The sequence below is a fragment of the Callithrix jacchus genome, chromosome 20, assembly GCF_049354715.1.
Source record: "Callithrix jacchus isolate 240 chromosome 20, calJac240_pri, whole genome shotgun sequence".
In the NCBI taxonomy this organism is placed as follows: domain Eukaryota; kingdom Metazoa; phylum Chordata; class Mammalia; order Primates; family Cebidae; genus Callithrix; species Callithrix jacchus.
The window spans coordinates 42,492,775-42,519,042 of NC_133521.1; the positions used below are offsets into that span (position 1 = coordinate 42,492,775).

General features: G+C 53.9%; 1 protein-coding gene across 2 annotated transcripts in view; it reads left to right on the plus strand.

Moving 5' to 3' along the window:
- Positions 1-326: 326 nt before the first annotated feature.
- Positions 327-26,268, plus strand: part of CRISPLD2 (cysteine rich secretory protein LCCL domain containing 2) — a 124,582-nt gene continuing 98,640 nt past the window's right edge. For both annotated transcript variants that reach the window (XR_013530240.1, XM_035281684.3), the window contains exons 1-2: positions 327-471; positions 20,216-20,529. Coding sequence is in view for 1 of the 2 variants with exons in the window: in XM_035281684.3 (XP_035137575.3) it covers positions 20,290-20,529 (240 nt within the window). In the remaining variant the exon portion in view is untranslated. The remainder of the gene's footprint in view (positions 472-20,215; positions 20,530-26,268) is intronic.

Sequence of the window (26,268 nt, forward strand, 5' to 3'; positions counted from 1 at the left end):
GTAAATTTGCAAGCCCCTGGTGGAAAGTGCTTGGCACCGCGCCAGGCACAAAGCAAGCGCTCAGTGAAAGCTACACTTGTGTGGCCAATGAAGCTGAGGGCGTCCCTGTCCCCAGCCGGCCCAGGAGGCGAGCGGCCCCGCCCTGCTCGCCCACCCGGCGCCCGCGCCTCGCCCCCGCCTCCTTTCAGCCCGTGGAGCCTGTGGGGCGTGGCCGGGGGGGCAGGGCCGGAGCTGCTCTGTCCTATCAGCGCTGCCGGCCACCTGGGGGCGTGGCCTCGGGGACTCCTGGCAGCCTACAAGAGGCCGTGCGCTGAACCCCGGCACCCACTCGCATCCCTGGGCGTATCCAGCTGTCCGTGTTGAGCTGTCTGCCCGCTGTGCCCGCTGTGCCTGCCCTGCCCGTGCTGTCGGCGCCGCTACCGCTGCTCGACGCGGGAGACGCCAGCGAGCTGGTAATTGGAGCCCTGAGGAGTAAGTGTGACTTCCGTGCCCCTCTCCCTTTTGCAAACTATTACCCTTCAGAGAAGCTGGAGTAACTAGAGCAGATGCCACCTCGCAGGGCTGACTGTGTGTGGGCACCACGCTGAGTGCTCTGCTTGCACTGCGGAACCTAGCTTTGCGGCATGCCCTTTTGCAGATGGAGAAACTGAGGCTCAGGGAGAACAACTCATTTGCCCAGGACCTTACAGCCAGGACGCCGGGGAGCCGGGATTCAACAATGATATGGGTGCAGACCCCTTCTCCTAGGAGGCTGTTTACTCTCTTGCCTTCCTTGTGCGGTTCACTAGCATTTGTTGCATTCCTGTGTTTGCAGGGGGTGTCAGTAACTGGAAAGCTGATGACAAGGCTAGGGCAGACATTAGAATGTGTCCTACTCGTGGCAGGAGAGCCAGGGTGACCCCGTGGCATGTGCACGCAGCGCTGCAGTTTAGAGGGTCACGCCCCTCTATGATTTCATTTGCAAGGTAGCCTTACCATATTTCAGATGAAGATGCTGAGGGTCAGGCTGGAACCCAGCTCTGCCTGTCTCCAGAGCTTCAAATGGATGTGTAGAGACGTGGGGCCATGTCACGGTTCTGCAGTTTGGGGGGACACGTTTCTGGGTCTCTTTAGCCAGAGTGCGCACCCGCATAACTCCTGCGTGGGGAGAGTTACTCTGGAAGCTGGGGGCTCGCTCTGGAGTGTGGGGGAGATCAGCCATCCCACAGAGCCAGGGCTGGTGCCTCACGTGGTGCAGACCCAGAGCCTCCCTTGCTAAGGCTGGGCTGGTGGACAAGCCAGGGCAGACTTTGCTGATGCCTGCTCCTCGCAGTCCAACTTGAATTGGGCGTCTCTCAGCCAAAATGCGAGTTGCTGCTCTGGCTGAGAGAAGCATCTGGGAACCTGTGCAATGCCTGGCTTGCCTTGCAGCTAAGAGTGGGGCTGTGAGTTTCCTCTTTTGGCCTTTGGACCCCTTGCCCTGGTAGAATGGGGTAAGCCTGCTTTCCCCATCCCGGGTGTGGAGTGTGATGGTGAAGAGAGCCTGCAGAACAGGACTGGGGCGTGGCCCTCTCCGGTAGACTGAGGCCATGAGTTGTGACTGTCCGCTGTCTGGTCCCAGGGATCCTGGGTCCAGGTTGCATGCACCTGATTTTCTGCTTCTGCCCCTGTTCTGGCTGTTTCCACTCAGGAGAAGGAGCAGGTGTGGGTGTTGCCCATTCACTTTACCTCTCCTGTCATCGCTGCAACACCCCTGGGCGGTAGGCCTCTTGATGCCCACTTCACAGCTGAGGAAACTGAGGCTCAGCAAGGTGAAGTGCCTACCTAAGGTTCCCCCGCTGATATGGAATGCTGTCGCCCCCCCGGGGGTCCCATCTGTACTCTTGACACTGCTTTCTTTGAGACACTTGTCTGCCCACTGCCACCTCCACATGTGAACCTGACCTTCACCTGACCTGAAACACACACGTTTCATCTTAGAGGAGGTCCAGGTGAAACTGCTGGACCATGTACCCAGGGAGGAGAAACCAAGAAGGCGATTTTGATTTTTGCAGAGTCTCTTAAGGTGTAAGAGCAGGAATAGTAATAACACCGTTTGTAATCATACAAGCAGCTGACATTTATATGGTGCTTGCTACAGACCAGACATGCGCAGGGGTGCCATGGAAGAGCTCACTGCCTGTTCTATGAGCTGGGTGCTTTTTACAAGGAGTAAGTCGAGGCTCAGAATTACTAAGGTGTGTGCCCAACATGACACAGCCAGGGTGGGTACAGCTGCCGTCCTGGCTGGGCCCTGTGCCAGATTCTAGGGGGAGGTGCCCATCTAATCACCGGCCACATAGCTGTCACGGCAGAGCTGGCTACTAGGCTTCTCGTGCCATGTGGGGCTTTTTTAACGTTGGCAGGGATCTGGGTCTCTGGTTCCGACTGGGGTGAGGCTGGAAGGGGATAAATTGACCCTGGGCTTGGGCTCAACCCTGCTGGCAGGTATGGGTACCAATGCCCTGAGAACCCTGTCTGAGAGCCCAGATCAGTGGTGGCTCCCAGAGTCCTCCCTCCGGCCTGGAGAGGAGAGTTGGCTTGACTGGGAAGGCCTGAGCGAGGGAAGAAGACCTCTAGGTCCCTTAAAGCCCCTGCACTTCATCCCTCCAAAGACCCCAAGTTAAGTATCTGGCCCTTTGTAGGCTGCATTTGAAAGTTTTTGGAGGCAGAGCACTGACCTCTTTGGCCTGTGGGAACTGGAACTTTTCATTCCTCTGTCACCGGCGTCATTTGCTGTGTGTGGGAGGTGCCTGCATGTCTGCCTGTGCCTGACCCAGGAGGCTCGCTCTTTCTTTCTTTTCTTTTCTTTCTTTCTTTCTTTCTTTCTTTCTTTCTTTCTTTCTTTCTTTCTTTCTTTCTTTCTTCTTTCTTGCTTTCTTTCTTTCTCTCTCTCTCTCTCCTTCTCTTTCTCTCTCTCTCTCTCCTTCTCTCTCTCTCTCTTTCTTTCTTTCTCTCTCTTTCTTTTTTGTTGCAAACGCACTGGTTTTTGATCAGTCCCAGATGTGCAAACCCAGGATTCCTCAAAGGGGCTGATGACTTGTCAAGAAAGGAAAATTCAATCTGGGCATAATTTATTTCACTTGGTCTTCAGTTCATTGAGCGGAACAGATACTCAGACCTTCATGGGACGGGAACCCAGAGCACCTTGTAAAGTCTTAAATAGAGCACGCCTAGTTCTGGGACAGGCAAGGGACAGGAAGATCTGGGTGGTGGCTGATAGGACGGAACATGTTCTTTTTTTCTTTTCCCTGAAAAAAATGTATTGTGGTAAAAATACACATAAACATAGAATTTACCATTTAACCCATTTCGAAGTGTACAGTTCAGTGGCATTTAGGACACTGCAGCATTGTGCAACTACCCCCGCTCCTTCCAGAACATTTCATCATCCCGTAAGGAAACCCCGTTCTCTCTGGGCGTCACTCCCCATTCTCCTCCCTTCAGCCCCTCTGGCAGCCACTAATCTCCTTTCTGTCTCTATCAACTTGCTTATTCTGAACATTTCATATAAATAGGCTCATACAACGTGTGGCCTTTTGTGTCTGGCTTCTCTCACTCAGCAGCATGGTTTCAGGGTTCATCCATGTTGTAATTCGTGTTAGACTTCATTCCTTTTTATGGCTAAGTGATATTCCATTGTATTAATAGACCACATTTTGTCTATCCATTCTTCCACTGAAGGAAACCTGGGCTGCTGTTTCTACCTTTGGCTGAAGGTTTCTGCGTGAACATTTGTGTACAAGGTATCCCGTGGGTGTATGTTTTCATATCTCTCGGGTGTTTACCTGGGAGAGAACTGCTGGGTCACATGGGAACTTTCTGTTTGACTCATTGAGGAGACGGTGGCCTCTGTTTTGACTCCCTTCTTGAAGCATCACCTCAGGCTGTGTCACTCCAGAATGCGTGGCTGGCCTTCTCCGTGGGCGCAGGGAAGCCTGGCATTTGGCATTTGTGGGCAGTGTTGACATGCCACCCTGGTCCTAGCAGCAGCAGGCAGGGAATCCTGAGACGTCACCCTGGGGGAGCCCTGCCTTCTACCCAGGTGTCCCTCTTTCAAGGCTGCGAGGACATCATGGTCCAGCCGAGAGAGATTTATCTTTGATTGTCTGGAGTGCTGCGTCAGCTTAGACAAAAACCACAGAGTCAGAGGGAAAAAACGTCCTGATGAGGATTGCGCAATCTCCGGACCATCGTTTTAAAAATTACAAATTATGAAATCCCACATTTTCAATCCCAATTCCTGGAACGTATTTTATTTTGAGAGAAGAATGGCAACATTCCAGGAAAAAAGTCATGCTCCTATTTTGCTTGTAATCAAGTGATCTGGTAGTAGACCTGCCCCCCAATTTTTTTGAAAGGGGAAAAAACTCAACCCAAGACCCATAGGACTGGGGAGCTGGCATGGAGTTGGCATCTTCTGAGTCTGACTTGAGAGCAGCCTGGTAACTCCTAGAGGCAAGAGGCAGGGTTTTGAAGATGAGAGTAGGTGGGTCGGGAGCTGGCGAGGGTGCACCAGGCAGAGGCGCCGTGTGTGTGCCAAAGCCTGAAGGTGGAGACAGGCCCGGGACTCTTGGAGAATGACAGGAAGTTTGCTGTGCCCGAAGTCTACGCGTCGGGCTCAGGGCGGCAAGGGTCTGGCCTGCAGGTGTTGTGATGAGCTGTACCACTTCGTGGGCACCATCGAGATGAACAGAGGGTAGCACGGTGGCATTGCACTTGAGAAGAGCTCGCTTTAGAATGAACTGTGTGCCCCAAAGTGTGCAGAGCCCATACCTAGAGGTCCCCAAGGCAACTGAGCACGTGCACAGATTCAGCAGCAAACCTCCCCAATCCGAGAGGTGTTCTTTCCATTCTCTGTTCCTTCGGTCCTGCTGCTGCTTATGGCAAGGTGAAAGTCACGGGGGTGTGGAGGGGCGTCCCTAACACCTCTCCCACCCCCGGTCTCTTTTCACAACAAAGAGCAAGCACCCTCTACAACAAAGCCCTTTGGCTGGTAGCCGCGCCTGGCTGGGAGGAAATAACCGATTTCTACATTCCTCGTGTTTAATTTCGCTCTTGCCTTCTGTTCGCAGTGCCAGCGATCAGGTTCCCTGCCAGTGGAAGTGATAGAAAGTTACCTTTTTACATTTCTTGGTGCCCAAAACACAAGCCAAGTTAAATAAAATACAAAATATGTACTCGTACTGGAAGACAGCATGAAGGTAGACAAAGTTGGGAAGGGAGGATTCGAAGGACGGGGTTTGGGAGCTGCTGGGTCAAGGTGGGGAAGGAGAACTGAGAAGCTGTTATAATTTAGAGAAGTGCTTCCCAGTGGGGGCCTATAGCTGAGCACCGTGGCTCACACCTGTAACCTTAATCCTTTGGGAGGCCCAGGTGGGAGCACTGCCTGGGCCCTATTCAAAAAAATAGGGGAGGCAGGGTCACTACCAGTTGTCTCTACAACAAATTTAATAATTACCCTTTGTCCTCTCAATGTGTCTAATGTTTCTAAACTGAAGGAAAAAATGCCGGGCATGGTGGCACTCCTATAATCCCAGCACTTTGGAGGCCAAGGCGGGCAGATCTCTTGAGGACAGGAGTTCAAGACCAGCCTGGCCAACATGGCAAAACCTTGTTTCTACTGAAAATACAAAAATTAGCTGGGCGTGGTGGTGCACGCCTGTAAACCCAGCTACTTGAGAGGCTGAGGCAGGAGAACCACTTGAGCCTGGGAGGCAGCGGTTGCAGTGAGCTAAGATCATGCCACTGCACTCCAGCCTGGGTGACAGAGCGACACTCTATCTCAAATAAATAAATAAAAATAAACTAATTAGGCCGGGCATGGTGGCTCAAGCCTGTAATCCCAGCACTTTGGGAGGCCGAGGCGGGTGGATCACAAGGTCAAGAGATCGAGACCATCCTGGTCAACATGGTGAAACCCTGTCTACTAAAAATACAAAAAATTAGCTGGGCACAGTGGCGCGTGCCTGTAATCCCAGCTACTCAGGAGGCTGAGGCAGGAGAATTGCCTGAACCCAGGAGGCGGAGGTTGTGGTGAGCCGAGATCGCGCCATTGCACTCCAGCCTGGGTAACAAGAGCGAAACTCCGTCTCAAAAAATAAATAAATAAACTAATTAAATAAAAGAAAAAACTGAGCGAGGCGTGGTGGTGCACACCTGTAATTCCAGCTTCTTGGGAGGTAAGAAACTTGAGGAGGTTGAGGCTGCAGTGAGCAGTATTCACGTCACTGCACTCCAGCCTGGACAGCAGAGTGAGGCCTTGTCTCAAAATAAATAAATAAAAAGTGGGGTTCCTGGCCCGGCAGCAGCAGAGCCTTCGTCCTCCTAGAAATGCAGGTTTTCAGGTTCCACGGGGGACCGCCTGGGTCAGAAGCTGTGGGGCGGGGCTGGCAGCCTGCTGTAACAAAGCATCCAGCCCTTTCTGCCCAGCCTCATGTGTGGGGGCTACTGCCCTAGAAAGCTAAGGAAGGCATGCCCCGGGTCCTGGCACAAAGGTGGGGCGGGGAGGGCCCCACTGGGGCCCTGGGGTCAGTGTGGAGCTGTGTGGACGGTTCTGGTTGTAGGGCCTGGTGGGACCCGGGAGCTGAAAGACCACCTCCCTCCAGAATGAGGGGGCCCCGTGAGCACAGGTGGTTGGCATATTTAGAAGGCTTTCTTCCGGAAGAACACTCAGCCCGCTGGCACTCTGGGCTGAGGCTGCGACTCGCCAGTGCTCCGGGGCCTGAGCCAGTGTCCTGAGGATTCCAGACCCTTTCTTCGGAGCGCATTTCATGCCCCCGTATGCCTGGGGACAGCGAGCCACGCACGTTTATTTATAACCCCTGAAGGGTGGGTTGTTTCCTCAAGGGCATTGACGGCACCTCTGTGCTGTGTACCCATCGTCCCTGCCGCCCCTCCTCCCACCCCAGGCCTGGTCCCCACACAGCCAGCCTGTTCTCCCCGGGAGGGCAGCCCTGACGCTGAAGACACTGTTTACTCCTCAGGGCCTGCGAGGCTGGGGCCGTTCTGGGACTAGGAGGTATTTTCAGCGGGGCCTTGGCATCGCAGGACAAAGTGCCCTCTCAGACATGGGATGAACTGGGCCCTGTCTGGGAAGAGTCTCGCGCTGGTCCGTGTGGGAGGCCCCGCCGCTGGCCGGACTTTATCTGGGCTCTGACACATCGCAGTTCCCTTTGAAGGCTGCTGAGCCGGGGCGCCAGGCCAGTTTCATGGCTGAGACCCCCGAGGGAAAGCCCCTTCCACATAGTGCCGTGTTCTCCCTGGGCCACTCCCGCCCTCTTCATTGTCTTCAAACAGGTCAGAGCAACATCCATTTTTTTGTTGTCGTTAATTTTTTGTTGATGCTTAACATACCACGGAGGAGGGCACAGCTGTCCCTGTCCCCTCAGACGATTTTCACAAAGCGCCGTCACCTGGTCACTGCAGAGCCTGGCTGGCCCCCAGAAAGCCCTCAGGCCCCTCTCCCTGCCCCGGAAGCGGAGCCGTTTCCGGACTTCTAAGGGTGCGGGCTGGTCTGGCCTGGTTTGGACTTGACCTAAATGAAACCATGCGTGTTGAATCGCCACAGTCTGGCCCCGTCTGTTTAATGTCGCGTCGGCGGGGTTTGTCTGTGCTGTTATGTGATACAGGGTTTTCACGACAGAAATCAGACCCTGTCACCGCCTTCCCTCCTTCCCTCCAGGGCCCTCTGCATTTTGAATAAAACCCAGAGTCCTCACTGTGGCCTTCAGGGCCCCTCGCCACCTGGCCCTGGCTGCCTCCGTGACCCCATTCCTCCCCAGCTTCACAGGCTTTTTGCCCATCCTCGGTCACGCCTCAACTGTGACCAGGCAGTGCCCTTTCATTTTTTTTTTTTTTTGAGACAGAGTCTCACTCTGTTGCCCAGGCTGGAGTGAAGTGGTATAATCTCAGCTCACTGCAGCCTCTACCTCCCAGGTTCAAGCAAGTCACCTGCCACAGCCTGCCAAGTAGCTGGGACTACAGGCGTGTGCCACCATGCCCAGCTAATTTTTGTATTTTTAGTAGAGATGGGGTTTCACTATGTTGGCCAGGCTGGTCTTGAACTTCTGACCTCAGGTGATCCACCTGCCTCGGCCTCCCGAAGTGCTGGCATCACAGGTGTGAGCCACGGTGCCCAGCCTACAGTGCCCTTTCTCTAAGAGCTCAGCGGGAACTTGCTGTCTACCCCAACCAGAGTGGCTCTGCCCTCTCCTCTGACCATCTTTGCCAACCGTTTCCTGGGCTAGCCTGCTCACACCTTCTGTATTTACCTGTCCACTGCCATGTTTCCTGTCTGCTGTCTGTCTCCTCCCAGTCCTGAGGGCAGACTTGGTCTGGTTCACTTGCAGAGCGATGGGGAGGTTCCGCAGCCGGCTCCTGACTCACCTTCGAGGATGCCATCCGTCAGTGAATCATGCTTCTCAGGCAGGGAGACAGGCCCAGGCTGCTAGCCCGGGAGCCTGGCGCAGAGATGATCTGGGGCCCTGAATTCACTCAGGAGGAGAAGGGAAGGAAAATCATTAAATACCATTAAGTTCCTGGGACTTTGTCACTGGGCTGTTTCTAAACATAATCCTGGGTGATCGTTGCCCCCTCCCTCCCCAGCCATGGAAGAAACTCAGGGCCTCACCATGAGTGAGGAATTAGAGGCTTAGGAAGTTGAGGTGTGCTCAGCTGCATGCAGGGGAGGCGGAATTCGAACCCAGGGTTGCCATTCTTCTCTATGCCTTTCCGCATTGCTTTCTGGGAAGCCATAATTCCTTTCTCTTCAGAGAGGGAGGGATCCTGCTGTTTATCTTTTAAAGCTTTTCTGGGAACATTGTTTCTGGTGAAACATGCACACATCTGTAAGAACGAGAAAGAAGTCCCAGGAGTTATGTCCTTGGTTTTTAAAGAATGTATTTATTACCTGGTCCCTTAAAAGTGACTTTTCTTGGCTCACGCCTGTAATCCCAGCACTGTGGGAGTCTGAGGCAGGTGGATCATCTGAGGTCAGGAGTTTGAGACCAGCCTGGCCAACATGGCACATGGCAAAACCCCGTCTTAAAAAAAAAAAAAAGAAAAGTCACTTTTTTTTTTTTTGAGACAGAGTTTTGGCTCACTGCACCCTCCGCCTCCCAGGTTCAAGTGAATTTCCTGCCTCAACCTCCCGAGTAGTTTGGGATTACAGGCACACACCACCACGCCTATCTAATTTTGTATTTTTAGTAGAGACAGGGTTTCTCCATGTTGGTCAGGCTGGTCTCAAACTCCCGACCTCAGGTGATCCGCCCGCCTCAGTCTCCCAAAGTGCTGGGATTACAGGTATGAGTGCCCAGGCCCGGCCAAAGTGACTTTTCTTATGTATCATCTTGGCTTGCATCCAATGCACCTGCTTTTCAGTTTTAAATAAGAGTTTGTTGAATGACTGTTTTCTTTTTGTCCAAAATTTTGTATATTCTTAGCATAGTATGTAAACCATGGAAAGCGTTGTTTAGATTGTATCTGCTCCATTAAGCATCCAGACGTACTGTCTCAGAAACCCCATAAGAATATATCTTTTGTTGAGGGGACAGGAGGAGAGAAGGTGCCTGTGGGGCTGCTGTCGCCTTTAAGCTGAGTGGACCGTTGGTCGTCCTGGGGATATGGGGACTTCAGAGTGGTGCAGGCAGCAGCTGCGGGAGGAGCTGGAGCTGGGCTGTGGCCACCCTTGGGTCTGGCCCTAATCCTGCCAAGAAAGGGTTTAAGGAAAACCACCAGGCTGCAGTGAGGAGGGGAGAGGGCCCCGCTCACTGTGTGGTGCTTACCCAGGCGCTTCTAATGGGATGTCCTGCCCAGTCCCAGGATCTGCCAGAGATGCAGGCGGGGGGAATAGAGTACCCCTCCTTCCAGCCACCACTTCATTCCTAGAATTTCTGGGTGGCTTGTGGATATGACTCTGATCTGCCCTGGGCCTCCTGCTCAGGTCTGAGTTCTCCTTAGCTACTTCCGAGGAAGAGTAGAACCTAGAGAACACCCGGCCCCCAGCCTTTTGGGGTCAGCTACTATTCCGTGAACCGTGGGCCTCAGCTGAGGGGTGTGGGGTCACCGGTCAGGACTGTCCATATTTTTTGGAGAGTCGCTGCATGAACCAGCGTGTGGTGAATGAGTGACTGTCCTCAGGCCCTCTGTATGACCACAGCCAAGCTGCTTATGCTTTTTGAGCCTTGGTTTCCTGATCTGTAAAAGAGGGCTGTTGTCGAATTGACCTTACCAGTTCGTGGACCACATGATATGTGCAGTGCAGGAGTAGAGACCCCCGGCCACGCCTGTGGCAGTCCCTTCCTTACCCAGCGTTGGCGTGGGGGGTTTGGTGATGGACATTTGTTGAGGGCACAAAGCTGATTGAACGAGGCTCAGTGCCGGCCGGCGGTGAACTGCAGCCAGCTTGGACCGGCTCATAGCAGCTCTTGAGAGCTGAGAGTTACATTTTCAGGACCAGTATCGTGGCTCCCACCGGGAATCCCCACAGTTTCTGAGGCCGAGGTGGGAGGATCACTTGAGCTCGGGAGTTTGAGACTGGCCCGGGCAACAGAGTGAAACCCCTTCTGTACTATAAACAAAAAATTAGCTGTGCCTGGTGGTGCACACCCGTAGCCCCAGCAACTCGGGGGGCCTGGGAGTTTGAGGCTGCAGTGAGCCGTGATTGCACTACTGCACTCCAGCCTGGGTAACAGTGAGACCCTGCCTCAAAACAAAAAAATAAATAAAAATCAGTAAAAAATAAGAGTTCAGAAGGATTGTGAACCAATTAAACACAACCATCATTAAACATTAGGTTATAAAAACTTAGTTAGGTCATATTTAAAGTCCGGGCATGGTGGCTCACATCTGTAATCCCAGTACTCTGGGAGGCCGAGGCAGGTGGAGCACCTGAGGTCAGGAGTTCGAGACCAGCCTAACCAATATGGTGAAACCCCGTCTCTACTAAAAATACAAAAATTAGCGAGGTTTGGTGGCACAAGCCTGTAGTCCCAGCTACTCAGGAGGTTGAGATAGGAGAATTGCTTGAATCCAGGCAGGGGAGGTTGGGATGCAGCAAGATTGCAGCATTGCACTCCAGGCTGGGCGACAGAGTGAGACTCCATCTTAAAAAAAAAGTCGGCTGGGCGTGGTGGCTCAAGCCTGTAATCCCAGGATTTTGGGAGGCCGAGGCGGGTGGATCACGAGGTCAAGAGATCGAGACCATCCTGGTCAACATGGTGAAACCCCGTCTCCACTAAAAATACAAAAAATTAGCTGGGCATGGTGGCGTGTGCCTGTAATCCCAGCTACTCAGGAGGCTGAGGCGGGAGAATTGCCTGAACCCAGGAGGTGGAGGTTGTGGTGAGCCGAGATTGCGCCATTGCACTCCAGCCTGGGCGACAGAGTGAGACTCCATCTTAAAAAAAAAGTCATATTTAAAATGGACGTCGTACTGAAAACTATCACTTGTGACTTTCTTTCTGCACTTAACCGTGATCTCTGCTCTTGAGATTATCGGCGTCTGTCTACGGGAGCTGCGCGATGGAAAGACTGTGTGACCGCGTGCTTCTGGATCTTTCTAGAAACTCCGTGTTCAGTGACTTCACACTGTGAATCTGCCCACCTGGCCTCCCTAAGTGCTGGATTTACGGGCGCGAGCCACCGTGCCCGGCCGGATTTTTATACACTGGATTTTGTTAAGGCAAAGGTGGGCTTTGAAATAATATTAAGAGAATTGTCTCTTTGTCACATTCTACATTATTCACTCCCGCTTTCTAAGATCCCTCCACATGATGCGTTTTTGGAGGCTCTGGCACATCCTCATTATTACAGCAGGCAGTGCACTGACTGGGGACCGACGTGCAGGACCTTGCTCCTTCCTCACAGCCACAGGGGCTGTCGCTCCGCTCCACCTTACAGACACGAACTCAGAAGCTCAGTGCTGTGTCCAAGACCACATAGGCTTGGGCAAGGTCAAGGGGCAGTGAGGGGCAAGTTCAGGAATTGAACCCAGGTCTCTCTTCCCCAAGAGCCCATGCTGCAGTCACTAAAGAGGCAGCCCGAATCAGACGTAGTCCTTATATGGTTTCTCTGACCTAGCTGGGAGGAGGACAGGCCACACAGTCATCCCATAAATATTTATCGAACACTGAGTTAGACATCAGCGCTTCGGCCGGAGAACAAGATGCACAGGTCTGCGGCCTGATTAGCTGGAAGCGTCTAGGAAGCCGTGATCCTTGGGCTGAGTCTTAGCGATGAGCAGGAATTCACCTCCCTGGCCTGGGCCAGTGAAGGAGGGGGGCACGTCGGGGTCATGGGATGAGCTGTGGGAACAGTGTGTGCAGAAGCAGGAGTTGGCACAGGCTGGGAGCCGACGGCTGACAGGCTAAGTCCCAAGATTCATCTTTCTGGCAGATTCTCCTAAACACAAAGCACTCACAGCCCGGGACAGTGACGCAATGAGCCTCAGCCCAGCTCCCTCCCCCTCACTCACTTCTGAGTGTGGAGCATGATGGCGCCCAAGACATAACCATCAGGGAGACTCCTCGCTAGACCTGGACACATGGTTTGCTGATCCCCTAAATGTCCACCAAGCTTTGGCCAGGGTAGAGGGGTGCAGGTGGAGAGCTCGTAGTGCAAACAAGCTGTGTTGAAAGTCCCCCAAACTTGTGGAAAGCTTGATTTCAAGTCTTGGTCCTACTGTAGCCACACATTCTCCTAAATGGCAGTCTCCTGGACTCAGTCGCACTTTCTGTAAAATGGGACTGAAAACAGCCACCTCCCTGGTAGAGTCCAAATGCATCTCAAGGCTCTGGGCGATGCTGGAGGAGTTTGGCTCCCGCCGCCTTGATCTGCCAGGCATGGGTTTCACAATTGACCCTGGGACCTGAAAGCTCTGTCCATTCCCGTCCCAGCCTCTGCTGCGTGCTGAAATCTGGTGAGTTCTCCTGAGAACTTGGAGCCGTTATCTGATTTGTGGTCTTGTGGACTCAGTTTTGCAACTCTGGCAAAAGAGAACAAAATCTTCCAGAGAGCTTTTCTGCTGTTTTGTTCCTCGGTCCCCAGCACATATTTCGTTACCAGTGAGTGGCCGCAGACAGGATGCAGGGGCTTGTCTCTAGGAGTGATGTGTGCACTCGGCCCCACCTGGGAGCACCGGGGTTAGGAGAGCAGAGCTGGAGTCAAAGCGTGAACTCTTCCAGGATGTTAGGAAAACTGCGTGGGCCAGGGCAGCTGGAGAGCGCTCTGCAGGGGGCAACCATCTGCCCGAGGTCAGAGGTTGGTCAGCTGGGTCAAAGGCAAGTGGGCAGCACCAGTGAGGGTGGGCGTGTCTGCGTTGGTGGGATGTCGCCATGATGCGAGGGCCTTTGTCTGCCATGGGGGGTGGCACATTGGTACCTTCTCATCAGCAGAGGCACCACGTGACCCTGGAGGTCTGTACCCCAGCTCCCCTGCCCAGCAGCCATCCCAACAGGCAGAAGAGGGTGGAAAACTTGAGGGCAAAATTCGATTGTTTTGTTTGGAGAGCCCTTCCCCCTGCATGCGTTGGGAGAGGCTTGGGATTTTCAAATCCAGTGGGAAACCCACTCCGGGGAGGCAAGGAGGCCACAACGCCGGGGCACACGTGGGCCCTGAGATTGGAAGAGCTGCATCTGCGCTCCAGACTTGCCGCTCGCCCTGTGCAGCTTCCTTAAATTCCATGGACTTCAGCCGCGGTGCCTTGCATCTGTAATCCCAGCGCTTTGGGAGGCCGAGGCGGGCGGATCACCTGAGGTCGGGAGTTCCAGACCAGCCTGACCAACATGGAGAAACCCCATCTTTACTAAAAATACAATTAGCTGGGCTTGGTGGCACATGCCTGTAACTCCAGCTCTTGGAAGGCTGAGGCAGGAGAATCACTTGAACCCAGGAGGCAGAGTTTGCTGCAAGCCAAGATTGTGCCATTGCACTCCAGCCTGGGCAACAAGAGCAAAACTCTGTCTCAAAGAAAGAAAAAAAAATTCCAGGGGCTTCAGTCTCCTCATCTGTAGAGTGGGAGTGATGGAGCCCCGCTCTGAAAATTCAGGAGGGTAAGAGGAGGTCACGGAGGGTGGGAGGGGTCACGGAGGTCAGGCGCTCACACCGCCACTGGCGAAGGGCAGGTCTTCTCCGAGGCCCCCTTCACCCTGAGGGTTGCTGGCTTGGAATTGGCAAGCCCAGGTGACCTGGGGCCCTTGGAGGTCTGTCCCATCTGGAAAGAGTTTTCCTTGTCAGTGGAAAAGGGGCAGAAGTTCTTCAGCCCCGGTTCGGACTGAGCTGTCTTGGCAGCGGGGGTGGGATGGGCAGTGTGGGCCAGGGCTGTGGGCACTGCCCCTGTGAACTGGGCCTCAGGCGGTTGGCTTATGGCTTACGGCCAGGTTCCGGCCAGGACCCCGGCCTCGGCCTCCTAACTTGCCTGTGGCTTCCCTGCCCCTTCTTTGTAACAGCCAGGGGCATATTTGGAAGCAGTCCTGTCCACCCATGTGTTATCTGATGTGTGTGGGTCTGCTAAGCCGGATACAGCAAAGTACCGCAGGTTTAAACAATAGGAATTTGGTTTCCCACAGTTCTGGAGCCAGAAGTCTAAGAACAAGGTGCTGGCCGGGCTGCTTTCTCCCAGGGCCTCTCTCTGTGGCTGGCAGATGGCGTCTTCTCCCTGTCCTTAGGCGATCGTCCTCTCCATGAGTCTGGCCTACTCTCTTCTAGTAAGAACACCAGTCAGCTTGGTTAGGGCCCAGCCTCGTGCCTTCACGTGACCTTCATCACCTCCATACAGGCCCCGTCCCCAAATGCGTCACATTCGGAGGTCCTGGGCATTACGGATCCAATGTGTGACTTCGGGGAAGTACAGCTCAGTCCATTCCTGTGTGCTCGTTCCTGTGGCCCAGCACTGGGCTCTGGGGGTACAGGCTGGAACGAGGCGCTGGCCCTTTAATGATTACTTTTCCGTTTTTTTTTCCTTTGAGATGGATTTTTGCTCTTGTTGCCCAGGCTGGAGTGCAATGGTGCAATCTTGGCTCACCGAAACCTCTGCCTCCCAGGTTCAAGCGATTCTCCTGCCTCAGCCTCCTGAGTAGCTGGGATTACAGGCATGTGCCACCACGCCCGACCAATTTTGTATTTTTAGTAGAGACGGGTTTTCACGATGTTGGCCAGGCTGGTGTCGAGCTTCCCAGGTGATCCACCCGCCTCACCCTCCCAAAGTGCTGGGATTGCAGGCGTGAGCCACCGAGCCTGGCCTATGGTTGCTTTGCTGCTTCAAGTCTTCTGTGTTCTGCAGCCCGAATGGGGCAGGAGCCATCCAGATCTGGAGGCGCCTCGTCCCCTGCCCAGCAGGGACCCCCACCCCCAGGCCCACTGGGCTGAAGTCAGGCCTAACTACTTTCAGACCCAATAGTACTCAGCAAGCCACCCAACATGGCAGGCCTGAGTTTGCCCAGGTCGGTGGCTTTTGTAGGACACACGAGGGCACTTGGAGAACCCTACCCCCCCCACCCCCCAGTTCTTCTCTCTTTTTCCTTCTATTCTCTTCCAGTGTGGATGTTTGCCTAAATCCCGTGGTTCTCCCAACTCTCAAGCTCCAGCTGAGACTTCATAAATTCTCTTTGGAATCCTTAGAGCAGGACCAGCCTCTGAGCCATGGAAGTCCCTTTAACATCCAGAACGAAGGTGGATCTCTAGGGATTGCTCACGCTGTTTCAGGGGGACGTGCCAGAGGACTCATTTGAAGACAGCATTTGTCTCCTGTTTTCACGCTTCGGCGTTTTGTTTTATTCTGATAAGCACAGGTTGGCCCTCCCTAACGTCAAAATCCAAAATCCGAAATGCTTCAAAATCCAAAACTTTTGAGCACTGCCCTGAAGCCACGTGGAAAATTCCACACCTGACCTCACGTGATGGGTTGCACTCAAAACACAGGCAAAACTTTATTCCGTGCACAGATTATTTTGACGTGTTGGATGAAATTACCTTCGGCTGTGTGTAAGGGGTCTCTCCAACATAATCCAATTTCGTGTTTAGCCTGGGTCTCGTCCCTAAGAGATCTCATTATGAACTTGCAAATATGCCAAAATCTGAAAAATCCAAAATCCGAAACACTTCCGGACCCAAGCATTCTGGAGGGGGGATACTCAGCCTGTAATACTTAAAAAAAAATAGAAAATAGCCAAGTACGAAGCATAGGCCTACCACGGAGGTCCTGAAGACGCTTCCGCGGCTGCCATCTCACACTTCCTGGCAACTCCGCCTCGTCACCTAACATGAACAGATGTCAGCATCTTGCCATGTTTGCTTAAAATTTAAAAAACAGAAATAAAGACCAGGCGCAGTGGCCCCTGCCTATAATCTCAGCCCTTTGGGAGGCTGAGCTAGGTGACTGCTTGAGCCCAGGAGTTTAAGACCAGCCTGAGCAACATGGTGAAGCCCCCATCTCTGCAAAAAATAAACAAAAAAATAGCTGGGCCTGGTGGCACACACCTGTAGTCCCAGCTCCTCAGGTGGCCCAGGTGGGAGGATCACTTGAGCCCAGGAAGTCGAGGCTGCAGTGAGCTGTGATTGTGCCACTGTACTCTAGCCTGGGTGACAGAGCGAGACCCTGTCTCAAGAAAAGAATGGAATAAGCTATTAAAGGTAGAGACGAAGGCTCTCGCTTTCTCTTCCCTGCTTCTCATCCTCTGCTTCAGAGTCCGTCCCCACCATGAACTTTCTCTGAATTCAGTGCTGGTCTTATGACGCACACATACACACCGTTATACCTATACAAACACATGTACGCAAACACACATACATGTTTATCTGTACATATACATGTGTGTCCACCCCTGGCCACATCGCCCTTCTCCTCTTACATCTGCCGACCTTCGAATGGTACAGGGGGCAGGGCTGTTCTCCCTCCCTCCTTGGGACTCACCCGCCTCTTCCCGCCCTGTCCACACAGGGAAATCACCCACATGCCCCAGCTCTCAGACCCTGCACCTCTGTGTCTCAGGCCACAACAAGGGTCCATTCACCCCCCACCTCCATTTCCAATTACCGGGATCCTCTGGATTCTTCTGTTTCTTGAGTCGGGCCCCCCTTTCCATCCTAGCCACTCTCAGCAGCCTGTACCAGTGTCTCTACTGCAGCAATTAAACGTGTTCTTTTTATCCCTGCCCGACTTCTCTCCTCTCCCAGCTCCTGGCCCCCGGCCCAGGGCCCCTGTTGCTCTTTTTACCTCTGTTCCTCGGAGGCTAGTACATAGCGAGCACCCAAATGGGAATGAAAGTTTTCCTCTGTGTTAGTGAAGGTAGGAAACGTACACCTGTAGCGTCTGTGGCTCTTTCCCCAGAAGTTTTTGTGTTTATACCTCGTTGTTTCCACACTGGCTTGTAATGTGACGTGCGGTTTTGCCCTGTGCTGAGGAGCCACGTGACCCTTCCCCTGGCTGTTGGTACCCTGCTGCCTTCCCGGTGTAGCTGTCACTTGCTAAACATCCTGAAATGGATCTGTGCTCTGTGTTGATTACTTTAGAATTACACAAACAATAGTTACATGTTTTAAAATATGCACAGATAGCAGAAGCAGCAGCATCTTCTACAGCTTGCTTTGGAAACTCAACACTACGCTGAGATTTCTTCATGCCGATGCTTGCACGGCCCGAGCCCTCCCTTTTACCCGCTGTGTAATATTCCACCACGCACTCTTGCCCCGCATTCGAGGCACACTGTGTTTACCAGTCCCCCTACTGATAACCATCTGTGTGACACCTACCAGTGATTTAGACCAGAACGGGGTGTTCATCTCATGGGGTCACAGCAGAGTTGCGTCAGCAGCAGTTCATACTTCGTGCCTTCGGGAGTCCCTGCTCCTCCTGTGGCCTAAGTGTGGAGCAAAACAAGCAGAGCATCGTGCAGACACCAGGGGGACGCCCCATGACGCTGATACTGCGCTGTCAACCTCAGCCCAGCGTCAGAGTCTTCTGACATCTCTTCCTTGAGCCTGGCCGCCTGCAGCTGGGAATGCTCATATATGGTAGTATGACTAACCTGAGGGAGTCATCAGGGATCCTGAGAAGTTCTGCATTCTTGGTCTGCTTCCCAGGGGGACGAGTGAGCATGCAGAGGTCCTCCCCCGCAGTCTCAGGCTCTGCTTCGGAGGAGGGCAGCCCTGTCTGCCCACTGCAAAGCAAGCCAAGCCTCTCCTCTCCACACGGGGTTATTTTTGTCTGGGGCACAGCCTCAGTCAGGACCCTGGAGAGTTTCCAGGGGTCAGGAATGGGAACCACACCGTTCCCATAGCTCTTTGGCTCAATCTCTGCTGCCTGGTGCCAACGTTTCTGCTTCCTGGGATGCCCACCTTGGCCTCCATCCCCTCTGGGTCTTAATCTATGTCTCCCCTTGTACTGGCACTGTCCCAGCCAACTTGATCGGTAAACACCGGTCAATGCTATGGGCGTGAAGATTAGGGAAGACTCCCATTTGAAGAACTGAGCCCCGGAGAGTTCCAATGGGTCAGCTTGAGGCACGGCCACCCCCCCGCCTCCAGACAGAGCCCCTTCCTCTGGCCCCTGAGGGCCCGGCCCTGTCTTTATAGTCAGCTTTGTCCTGCCATGTGAGGACTACGGGTTTCCTCTTCTCTCCCTGACCTGAGTGTGCGCTCCTTGAGGCCAGGGGCAGAGTCCTCTTCATCTTCGCATCCCTAGACTTCATCTCAGAGTCCAGCACACCGCTGGATGGAGGTGACTGGGTGGCCCTGCCTCTCCCCTGGGAGTAAAGGAGATGGGGGGGTGTGAGTGGACACACTTGTTCAAGCCCTTGTTTGTCTTCTTGGACCAATAACATACATGTTTCAGATGGCAAGCCAGGAGGAGGAGGTCTGCAGTTCGTGTCCCTATCATGGAGGGGAGATAGTTGGCCCTCAGGGATATAGGAGCCAAGGTAGCTTCCAGAACATTCTGGATCTTTGGAATCATCGTTTCGAATCTCAGTGTCTCTGCTTACCAGGATGCTGGGCCTGGGCTTGTCATGTCACCACACTAAACCACAGCTTTCCTATCTGCAAAACGGGGACGGGTTGTCATGGTGATTGAGAATGTTGGAAACAGATGCTTGGTGCCACGAAGAAAAATTAGCACTGAGACAGAGGATCTCTTAGAAAAGCAACTTTTACTTCCCGGACTGCAGGACGGGTACCCTTGCTAGCCATCTTGCCACGAAAGTACAATGAACAAAGGAAAAGCAGACATTGTACACATTTGGGGTTGTCCTTACTGCTGTGTTTGATTTCCATTGGCTGGAGCCAGACTATACAATTTAAACTAAAACCTGATTGGCTGACAACTTCAAACTTTTCTAAACAGGTACAGGGCATACGCTGTGAGCTGGGACATGCCTGTGAGCACATCCGGCACAGATATCTTGGTTAAAGTACAAGGTCATAGAATGGACTACGTGCATGTAAGCACAGCATGTCTCACAGCTGCATAGGACAGGGCTTACCAAAGAGTTATCAGCAAATTTATTCCTTAACAAGAAAGGAAACTTTGAAGAGAAAGTTTTTTATTTCCCACAGGGAATGACATAAACTACCGGGCTGCCTAGGTGCTTACGAAGGGTTTTCTAATGGAACAAAACTCTGAGTCCTTGGCTGGACTCTGTTCGGGGCAGCTGTGTCTTAGTGTGCGACAGATGTGTGGGTGGGCCCAGGGCAAGCGGCGAGGGCTGTGATAAGAGAAGCCATGTGTCTGTCAATCACTATTGGTAAACCAAGCCTCATTACACAGGGACTAGACATTTGCTATCAACGTTGGTCACGGAGCACCCTTTGGTGATGGGAAATGACGTTACCAATCCCCTTGGGGGCAGGAGATAGAAGCTAATTTGTGCCAGAGATTCACCTGAGTCCTGAATGAGGAAGCAATGCTGACTCAGAATTAGAAAATACAGGGACTCTCTCAAGGGAAACTTGAGACTGGGAGGACCTGTTCTGGGTTATCCTCTTTGGAATCCAGACAGCTCGCCTCGCTGGAAACCCTTGGCATAAATCCCAGCTCCACCACTTCCTGTCAGTGGGACCTTGGCTGTTCAGCTTCTGTGAGCCTCCGTTTCCATATCTGCAAAATGGAGAGTGTCGTTCGCGCTGTGTTCGCTGCTCCAGCCTGCGCTGTGACTGACTCCTATTAACGCAACTTCTCCCACCACCCTCTGCTTCCTTTCAGAGTTCGAGTGCCCAGCTCTGCCCCAGGAGCCCAGGCTTCCCTGTTAGTGCCATAGTTGCCACAGGAGTGGAGCCATGAGCTGTGTCCTAGGCCGTGTTGTCCCCTTGGGGCTGCTGTTCCTGGTCTGCGGATCCCAAGGCTACCTCTTGCCCAACGTCACTCTCTTAGAGGAGCTGCTTAGCAGATACCAGCACAACGAGTCTCACTCGCGGATCCGCAGGGCCATCCCCAGGGAGGACAAGGAGGAGATCCTCATGCTTCACAACAAGCTTCGGGGCCAGGTGCAGCCTCCAGCCTCCAACATGGAGTACATGGTGAGAGCCGGCTCTGCCCACAGAGGCTGGCACGGGGGGTGGGGCCAGGCCACCAGCCTGCTCTGATCCCCAGCCAGTGTGGGACGGCTGGCTTGGGGTCTCCTCTGGCAGGCGAGCGTCCTGACTCTGTTCTATTCTGTTTGTTTGTTTTGAGACAGGGTCTCGCTCTGCCACCGAGGCTGGAGTGCAATGCTGCAATCATCATGCCCTGAGACCTCAGACTTCTGGGGTTAAGCGATCCTGCTTCAGCCTCCCGGGTAGCCGGAACTATAGGCATGCACAGCGCCCAGCTAGATTTTAAATATTTTGTAGAGATGAGGGTCTTGCTCTGCTGCTCAGGCTGGTCTTGAACTGCTAGGCTGCAGCCATCCTCCTGTCTCAGACTTTCCAAGTGCTAGGATTATAGGCACGAGCCACCATGTCTGGCTCTGGCTGTGCTCTTAACGTGCTGCCAAAACAATACACGTGGGTTCCCTGTGCAGAGCCTCCCTCACTGCCTTCATGTCACTCTTGGTAGCTCCACTGGGAACAGCTCTTCCTACCTGGAGGCCCTCCTGGAGGCAGAGTGGGGAGGAGCCCGGGCTCTGCTGCTGCTGATCTCGGCTCTGCCACAGGCTAGCTGCATGACCTCGACACCTCCTTAGCCAGCGTGAGTCTCACTTTCCCTTTTGAGAGTACTTCCTCGCGTGGTTCCCATTACGGTGAGATGAGTTGAGGCTGTGAAGGCCCAGTACGGACTAACCCTGCCTCCCTTGACCCCTAGTCTTTGCTAACCAGGAAGGAGCCAATGCTGACAGAAGACAGCCAAGGTCAACCCTCCTGAGCGCTTGTTATGGGTGTTCTAGGTGTGGTTGGAGGATGCTGCCATTTATCCCCCAGTTCCAGTGTGGAAACTTCCTTCCTGGCTGGTTTTCCAGAATGACAGGGAAATGGAACACAGTCTTCTAGGGTCACTCCTTGTTCACCAACCAGGAGCCTCCACGTTGTCCATCCATCAGCTATGAATGGCTTTTTAAACAAACCCACGTTCCAGCCTGGGTAACATGGCAAAACAAAAAAATCCAAAAGTTAGCTGGGCGCAGTGGTGCACACCTGTAGTTCCAGCTACTGAGGGGTGGGTGCTGAATGAGGATCGCTTGAGCCCAGGAGGTTGAGGCTACAGTGAGCTGAGACTGTGCCACTATACTCCAGCCTGGGTGACAGAGCAAGATCCTGTCTCAAAAAACAGACTGGGCACGCCTGTAATCCCAGCACTTTGAGAGACCAAGGTGGGTGGATCACCTGAGGTTGGGAGTTCGAGACCAGCCTGACCAACATGGAGAAACCCTATCTCTACTAAAAATACAAAATTAGCCAGGCGTGGTGGCGCATGTGTATAATCCCAGCTACTCGGGAGGCTGAGGCAGGAGAATCACTTGAACCGGGGAGGCAGAGGTTGTGAGCTGAGATTGCGTCATTGTACTCTAGCCTGGGCAACAAGAGCAAAACTTCATCTCAAAAAAAAAAATCCACATCTCTCCCAGAGTCTGAGTCTTTGCCACTTTGGGTACAGACATTGTCACCCGTGGTCCCTGCTGTGACTTCTCTGGTAGACAGGATGCAGCCTCATCTGCATCTTTAAAGCTGTGGTCACGTTCCTTTGTCACAGGCTGAGCTGGCCCAGGTGATGACCCCTGTCTCCCCAACAGTGCTGCCACGGAGGGTCATGGCCTGAGTGTTGAGTGGCTATTCTGTGCTGCTTGCACTGTGTCCTCTTTAACCCTGGAAAACAAAGTCTTCGCGTGAATTTGCGGAGGAGAAAACTGAGGCTCAGAGAGGTTCACCTTTAAAGGACTTGCACAAACCATGCGGCTACAAATGGTGAGGCTGTGATTCAAAGCTGCCCCGCCTGCACGTAGTAGCTGTTAATACATATATATCATTGTTGTTTATTTGCTTTTGAGACAGAGTCTCTCTCTGTCACCCTGGCTGGAGTGCAATGGTGCCATCTTCGCTCACTGCAACCTCGAGCTCCCAGGTTCAAGTGATTCTTCTGACTCAGCCTTTTGAGTAGCTGGGATTACATGTGCCCACCACCATGCCCAGCTAATTTTTTGTATTTTTAGTAGAGATGGGGTTTCACCATGTTGGCCAGGCAGGTCACGAACCCCTGATCTCAAGTGATCCTCCCACCTCGGCCTCCCAAAGAGCTGGGATTCCAGGCGTGAGCTCAGCCAGCAGTGAAGGACATCTCCTGTGCAGGGGAGAGGATTGCAGGGCCCAGTGGGAGGCAGCAAGGCTGCTGCTAGGTGGCTCTGACAGGCAGGTGATGGGCAGGTGAGGGGTGATGGGGCAGGACTTCGGTGGGAGATGGGGAGTGAAGAACAAGAGCTCCTCCAAAGACCTGGGAGGCGTTGTCCATGGGTCTGGGCAACACATGCTTTCTCTTTGAGCTTTCTCTTTGGGCTTTCTCTCTTGCTCCAAGCTCTGGAGGCACTGTGTGGAAGGCTCCTGGGAGCAGAGCCACCCAGCCCGAGGGGCTGCTTCTGAAGGGGTGGAGCAGAAGCTGGAAGACCTGCAAGCCTTCCCCCAGAACCACCAGCTCTCCCTCCTGTCTGCTTTCCCCTGAACAGGCTCCCTTCCTCTTCTAAGTCCTCTCTTCCTCCCTCCCTCCCTCCCTCCCTCCCTCCCTCCCTCCCTCCCTCACTCCCACCTCCCTCCCTTCCTCCCTCCCACACTCCCACCCTCCTTCCCTCCCTTCCTTCCCTCCTTCCTTCCTTCCTTCCCTCCTTCCTTCCTTCCCTTCTTCCTCCCTCTTACCCTCCCTCCCTCCCTTCTTTCCTTCCCTCCCTTCTTTCCTTCCCTCCCTTCTTTCCTTCCTTCCCTCCCTCCTTCCTTCCTTCCCTCCCTCCTTCCTTCCTTTCTTCCTCCCTCCCTCCCTCCCTTCCTCCCTCCCTTTCTGCCTTTCTTCTTTTTCTTTCAATGGTCTCACTATGTCACCCAGGCTGGAATCCAATGGCGCGATCTCGGCTCACTGCATCTCCACCTCCCAGGTTCAAGTGATTCTCCTGCCTCAGCCTCCTGAGTAGCGGGGATTACAGGCGCCCACCACCATGCCTGGCCAACTTTTGTATTTTTAGTAGAGGCAGAGTTTCACCATGTTTGCCAGGCTGGTCTTGAACTCCTGACCTCAAACAATCCACCCACCTCAGCCTCCCAAAGTGCTGGGATTACAGGCATGAGCCACCGTGCCCAATGCTAGTTTTTCTTTTTCACCTCCAATTTCTAAGAGCAGAGGGGGCTGGTTGGAAAATGCTGTTGGAAGAGTTGCTTTACAAGAAATGAAAGGAAAGGGGCCACAGGAACGTTGAGACCCATCAAATGTCCCATCCGTGCAACCCTGGTGGCTTGGCCTTGGTCCTTGTGGGGCAAGGAGGCCCCACGTCTCTCTGGAGAGGTTGTCGGCATCTGGGACTGGAGCGTGACTGAGCTGCCGCCCCTGGGATCCCAGATGCTTCCTGCCTCCCGGTCTGGAGCAGGCCGGGTTCCTGCGGGTCTTTTTCTCCCTGCACTGCGGGGTCCTCCAGTTTCACGCCAGACTTAGCACCAGTGGAAGGAGCTTCTTTGCAGCAGGGAAAGTCAGGCTGCCCGGCAGCCGCAGGGGCCTTGCATGTTTTCCTGTTTGCTGACTTGGTGATGTTTCAGGAGTGGAGTTGAGATCTGGGGCCTTTGGTCTAAAAGGCTGGCCTGCTGGGGAGGCTGAGCCTTCATGGATGTTACTGAGGCTGCCTTGGAACAGGCAGGGAAGGCAGAGGCCCCGGCCCTCAGCCCGGTGCCTTCAGCCCTGTACTGCCTTCCCCTCTGCTCTTGTTCACACCCAAATAGCAATGCAGACTTGAGAGAGCGTCTCCGAAGCGTGGCTTCCTGCTAAACCCTGCCCACTGTGGCTTCACGCCACAGTCCTTCCAAACAGCCTTAGCACTGAAAGGTGGATTCTAAAACCCCAGAGTTGAGCAGCCTGTTCTGACGTATTATGAGTGGACAGGCTCTGGAGCCAGCCCGCCTGCCTCTCCAGCTCTGTCCCTGGCCAGCTGTGTGACTTCGGGCAGATTGCTTAGCCTGTCTGTTTATATTCTCACCTGCACGATGGGAACAAGAACCCCTTTCTCACAGGGCTGTTTGGAGGGGTGGTGAGGTGACGCATGAGCGGTTCTAAGCGACGTTAGCACTGTTATCATTTAGTGTGTTGCATATGTATGTCGCATGTTGCATTAGCATATTTCAGTAACTTATTTTGGCGGGGTGGGTCTGGCACTTGGTTACAGTATGCAAAGCAGGAAGAGCCCCCTTTGTAGCCAGACAAGAGGGGGTTGTCAACGCCTTCCTGGCTGTGTGACCTCAGGCAGGTTACTTCACCTCTCTGAGACTCAAGGTTTGTTGTCCCTTGGCGGTTGAGGAGTCTTGGTGGGACAGTGGGAGAGAGGGGAAGGTGGGTGCCAGTTGAAGAGTCTCGGTGGGACAGAGGGAGAGAGGGAAGCGTGGGTGCCGGTTGAGGAATCTCGGTGGGACAGAGGGAGAGAGGGAAGCGTGGGTGCCGGTTGAGGAGTCTCGGTGGGACAGAGGGAGAGAGGGAAGCGTGGGTGCCGGTTGAGGAGTCTCGGTGGGACAGAGGGAGAGAGGGAAGGTGGGTGCCGGTTGAGGAGTCTCGGTGGGACAGAGGGAGAGAGGGAAGCATGGGTGCCGGTTGAGGAATCTCGGTGGGACAGAGGGAGAGAGGGAAGCGTGGGTGCCGGTTGAGGAGTCTCGGTGGGACAGAGGGAGAGAGGGAAGCGTGGGTGCCGGTTGAGGAGTCTCGGTGGGACAGAGGGAGAGAGGGAAGCGTGGGTGCCGGTTGAGGAGTCTCGGTGGGACAGAGGGAGAGAGGGAAGCGTGGGTGCCGGTTGAGGAGTCTCGGTGGGACAGAGGGAGAGAGGGAAGCGTGGGTGCCGGTTGAGGAGTCTCGGTGGGACAGAGGGAGAGAGGGAAGGTGGGTGCCGGTTGAGGAGTCTTGGTGGGACAGAGGGAGAGAGGGAAGCGTGGGTGCCGGTTGAGGAGTCTTGGTGGGACAGAGGGAGAGAGGGAAGCGTGGGTGCCGGTTGAGGAGTCTCGGTGGGACAGAGGGAGAGAGGGAAGGTGGGTGCCGGTTGAGGAGTCTTGGTGGGACAGAGGGAGAGAGGGAAGCGTGGGTGCCGTTGTGTTGGGCAGGTACTTCCTGCTGGGGGTTCCCAGGGCTAAGCAGATGCTTCCACGGTCATCTGCTGTGTACCTGGGGCTGGGTGTGCAGAGGGAGGGAGGCCAGCCTCTGCCTGCTCAGAGCTGGAGCTTCGGTCCGGAGGACTGCAGGGGAAGCAAAGCATCAGCTGCCTGCTGCCATCGGGGCTTTCTGGAGTCTGTCCTCTGAAGAGGAGAAAGGACATGCTTGCGCTGTTCACGGGGTTCTATCCCAGGACACCTGGTTGTTCCTGGGGAGGCTGGGCTGCAGAGCCTGTCTTCAGAGTCTCTGCCCAGACCCCTGCCCAGGTCCTGCTGATTCAGGATGGGCCGTGCTGGGAGGTAAGCAGGGCTGGGCAAGCTGAAGATGTCACTTGTCAATTTGTTTTTATTGTGGAAAAATATACAAACTATAAAATTGACCATTTTAACCATTTTGAAGGTGACATTCTGTGGTGTTGAGTACATCCACACTGCGGCCGTCCCTGCCGTCCATCTCTGGCACTGCCT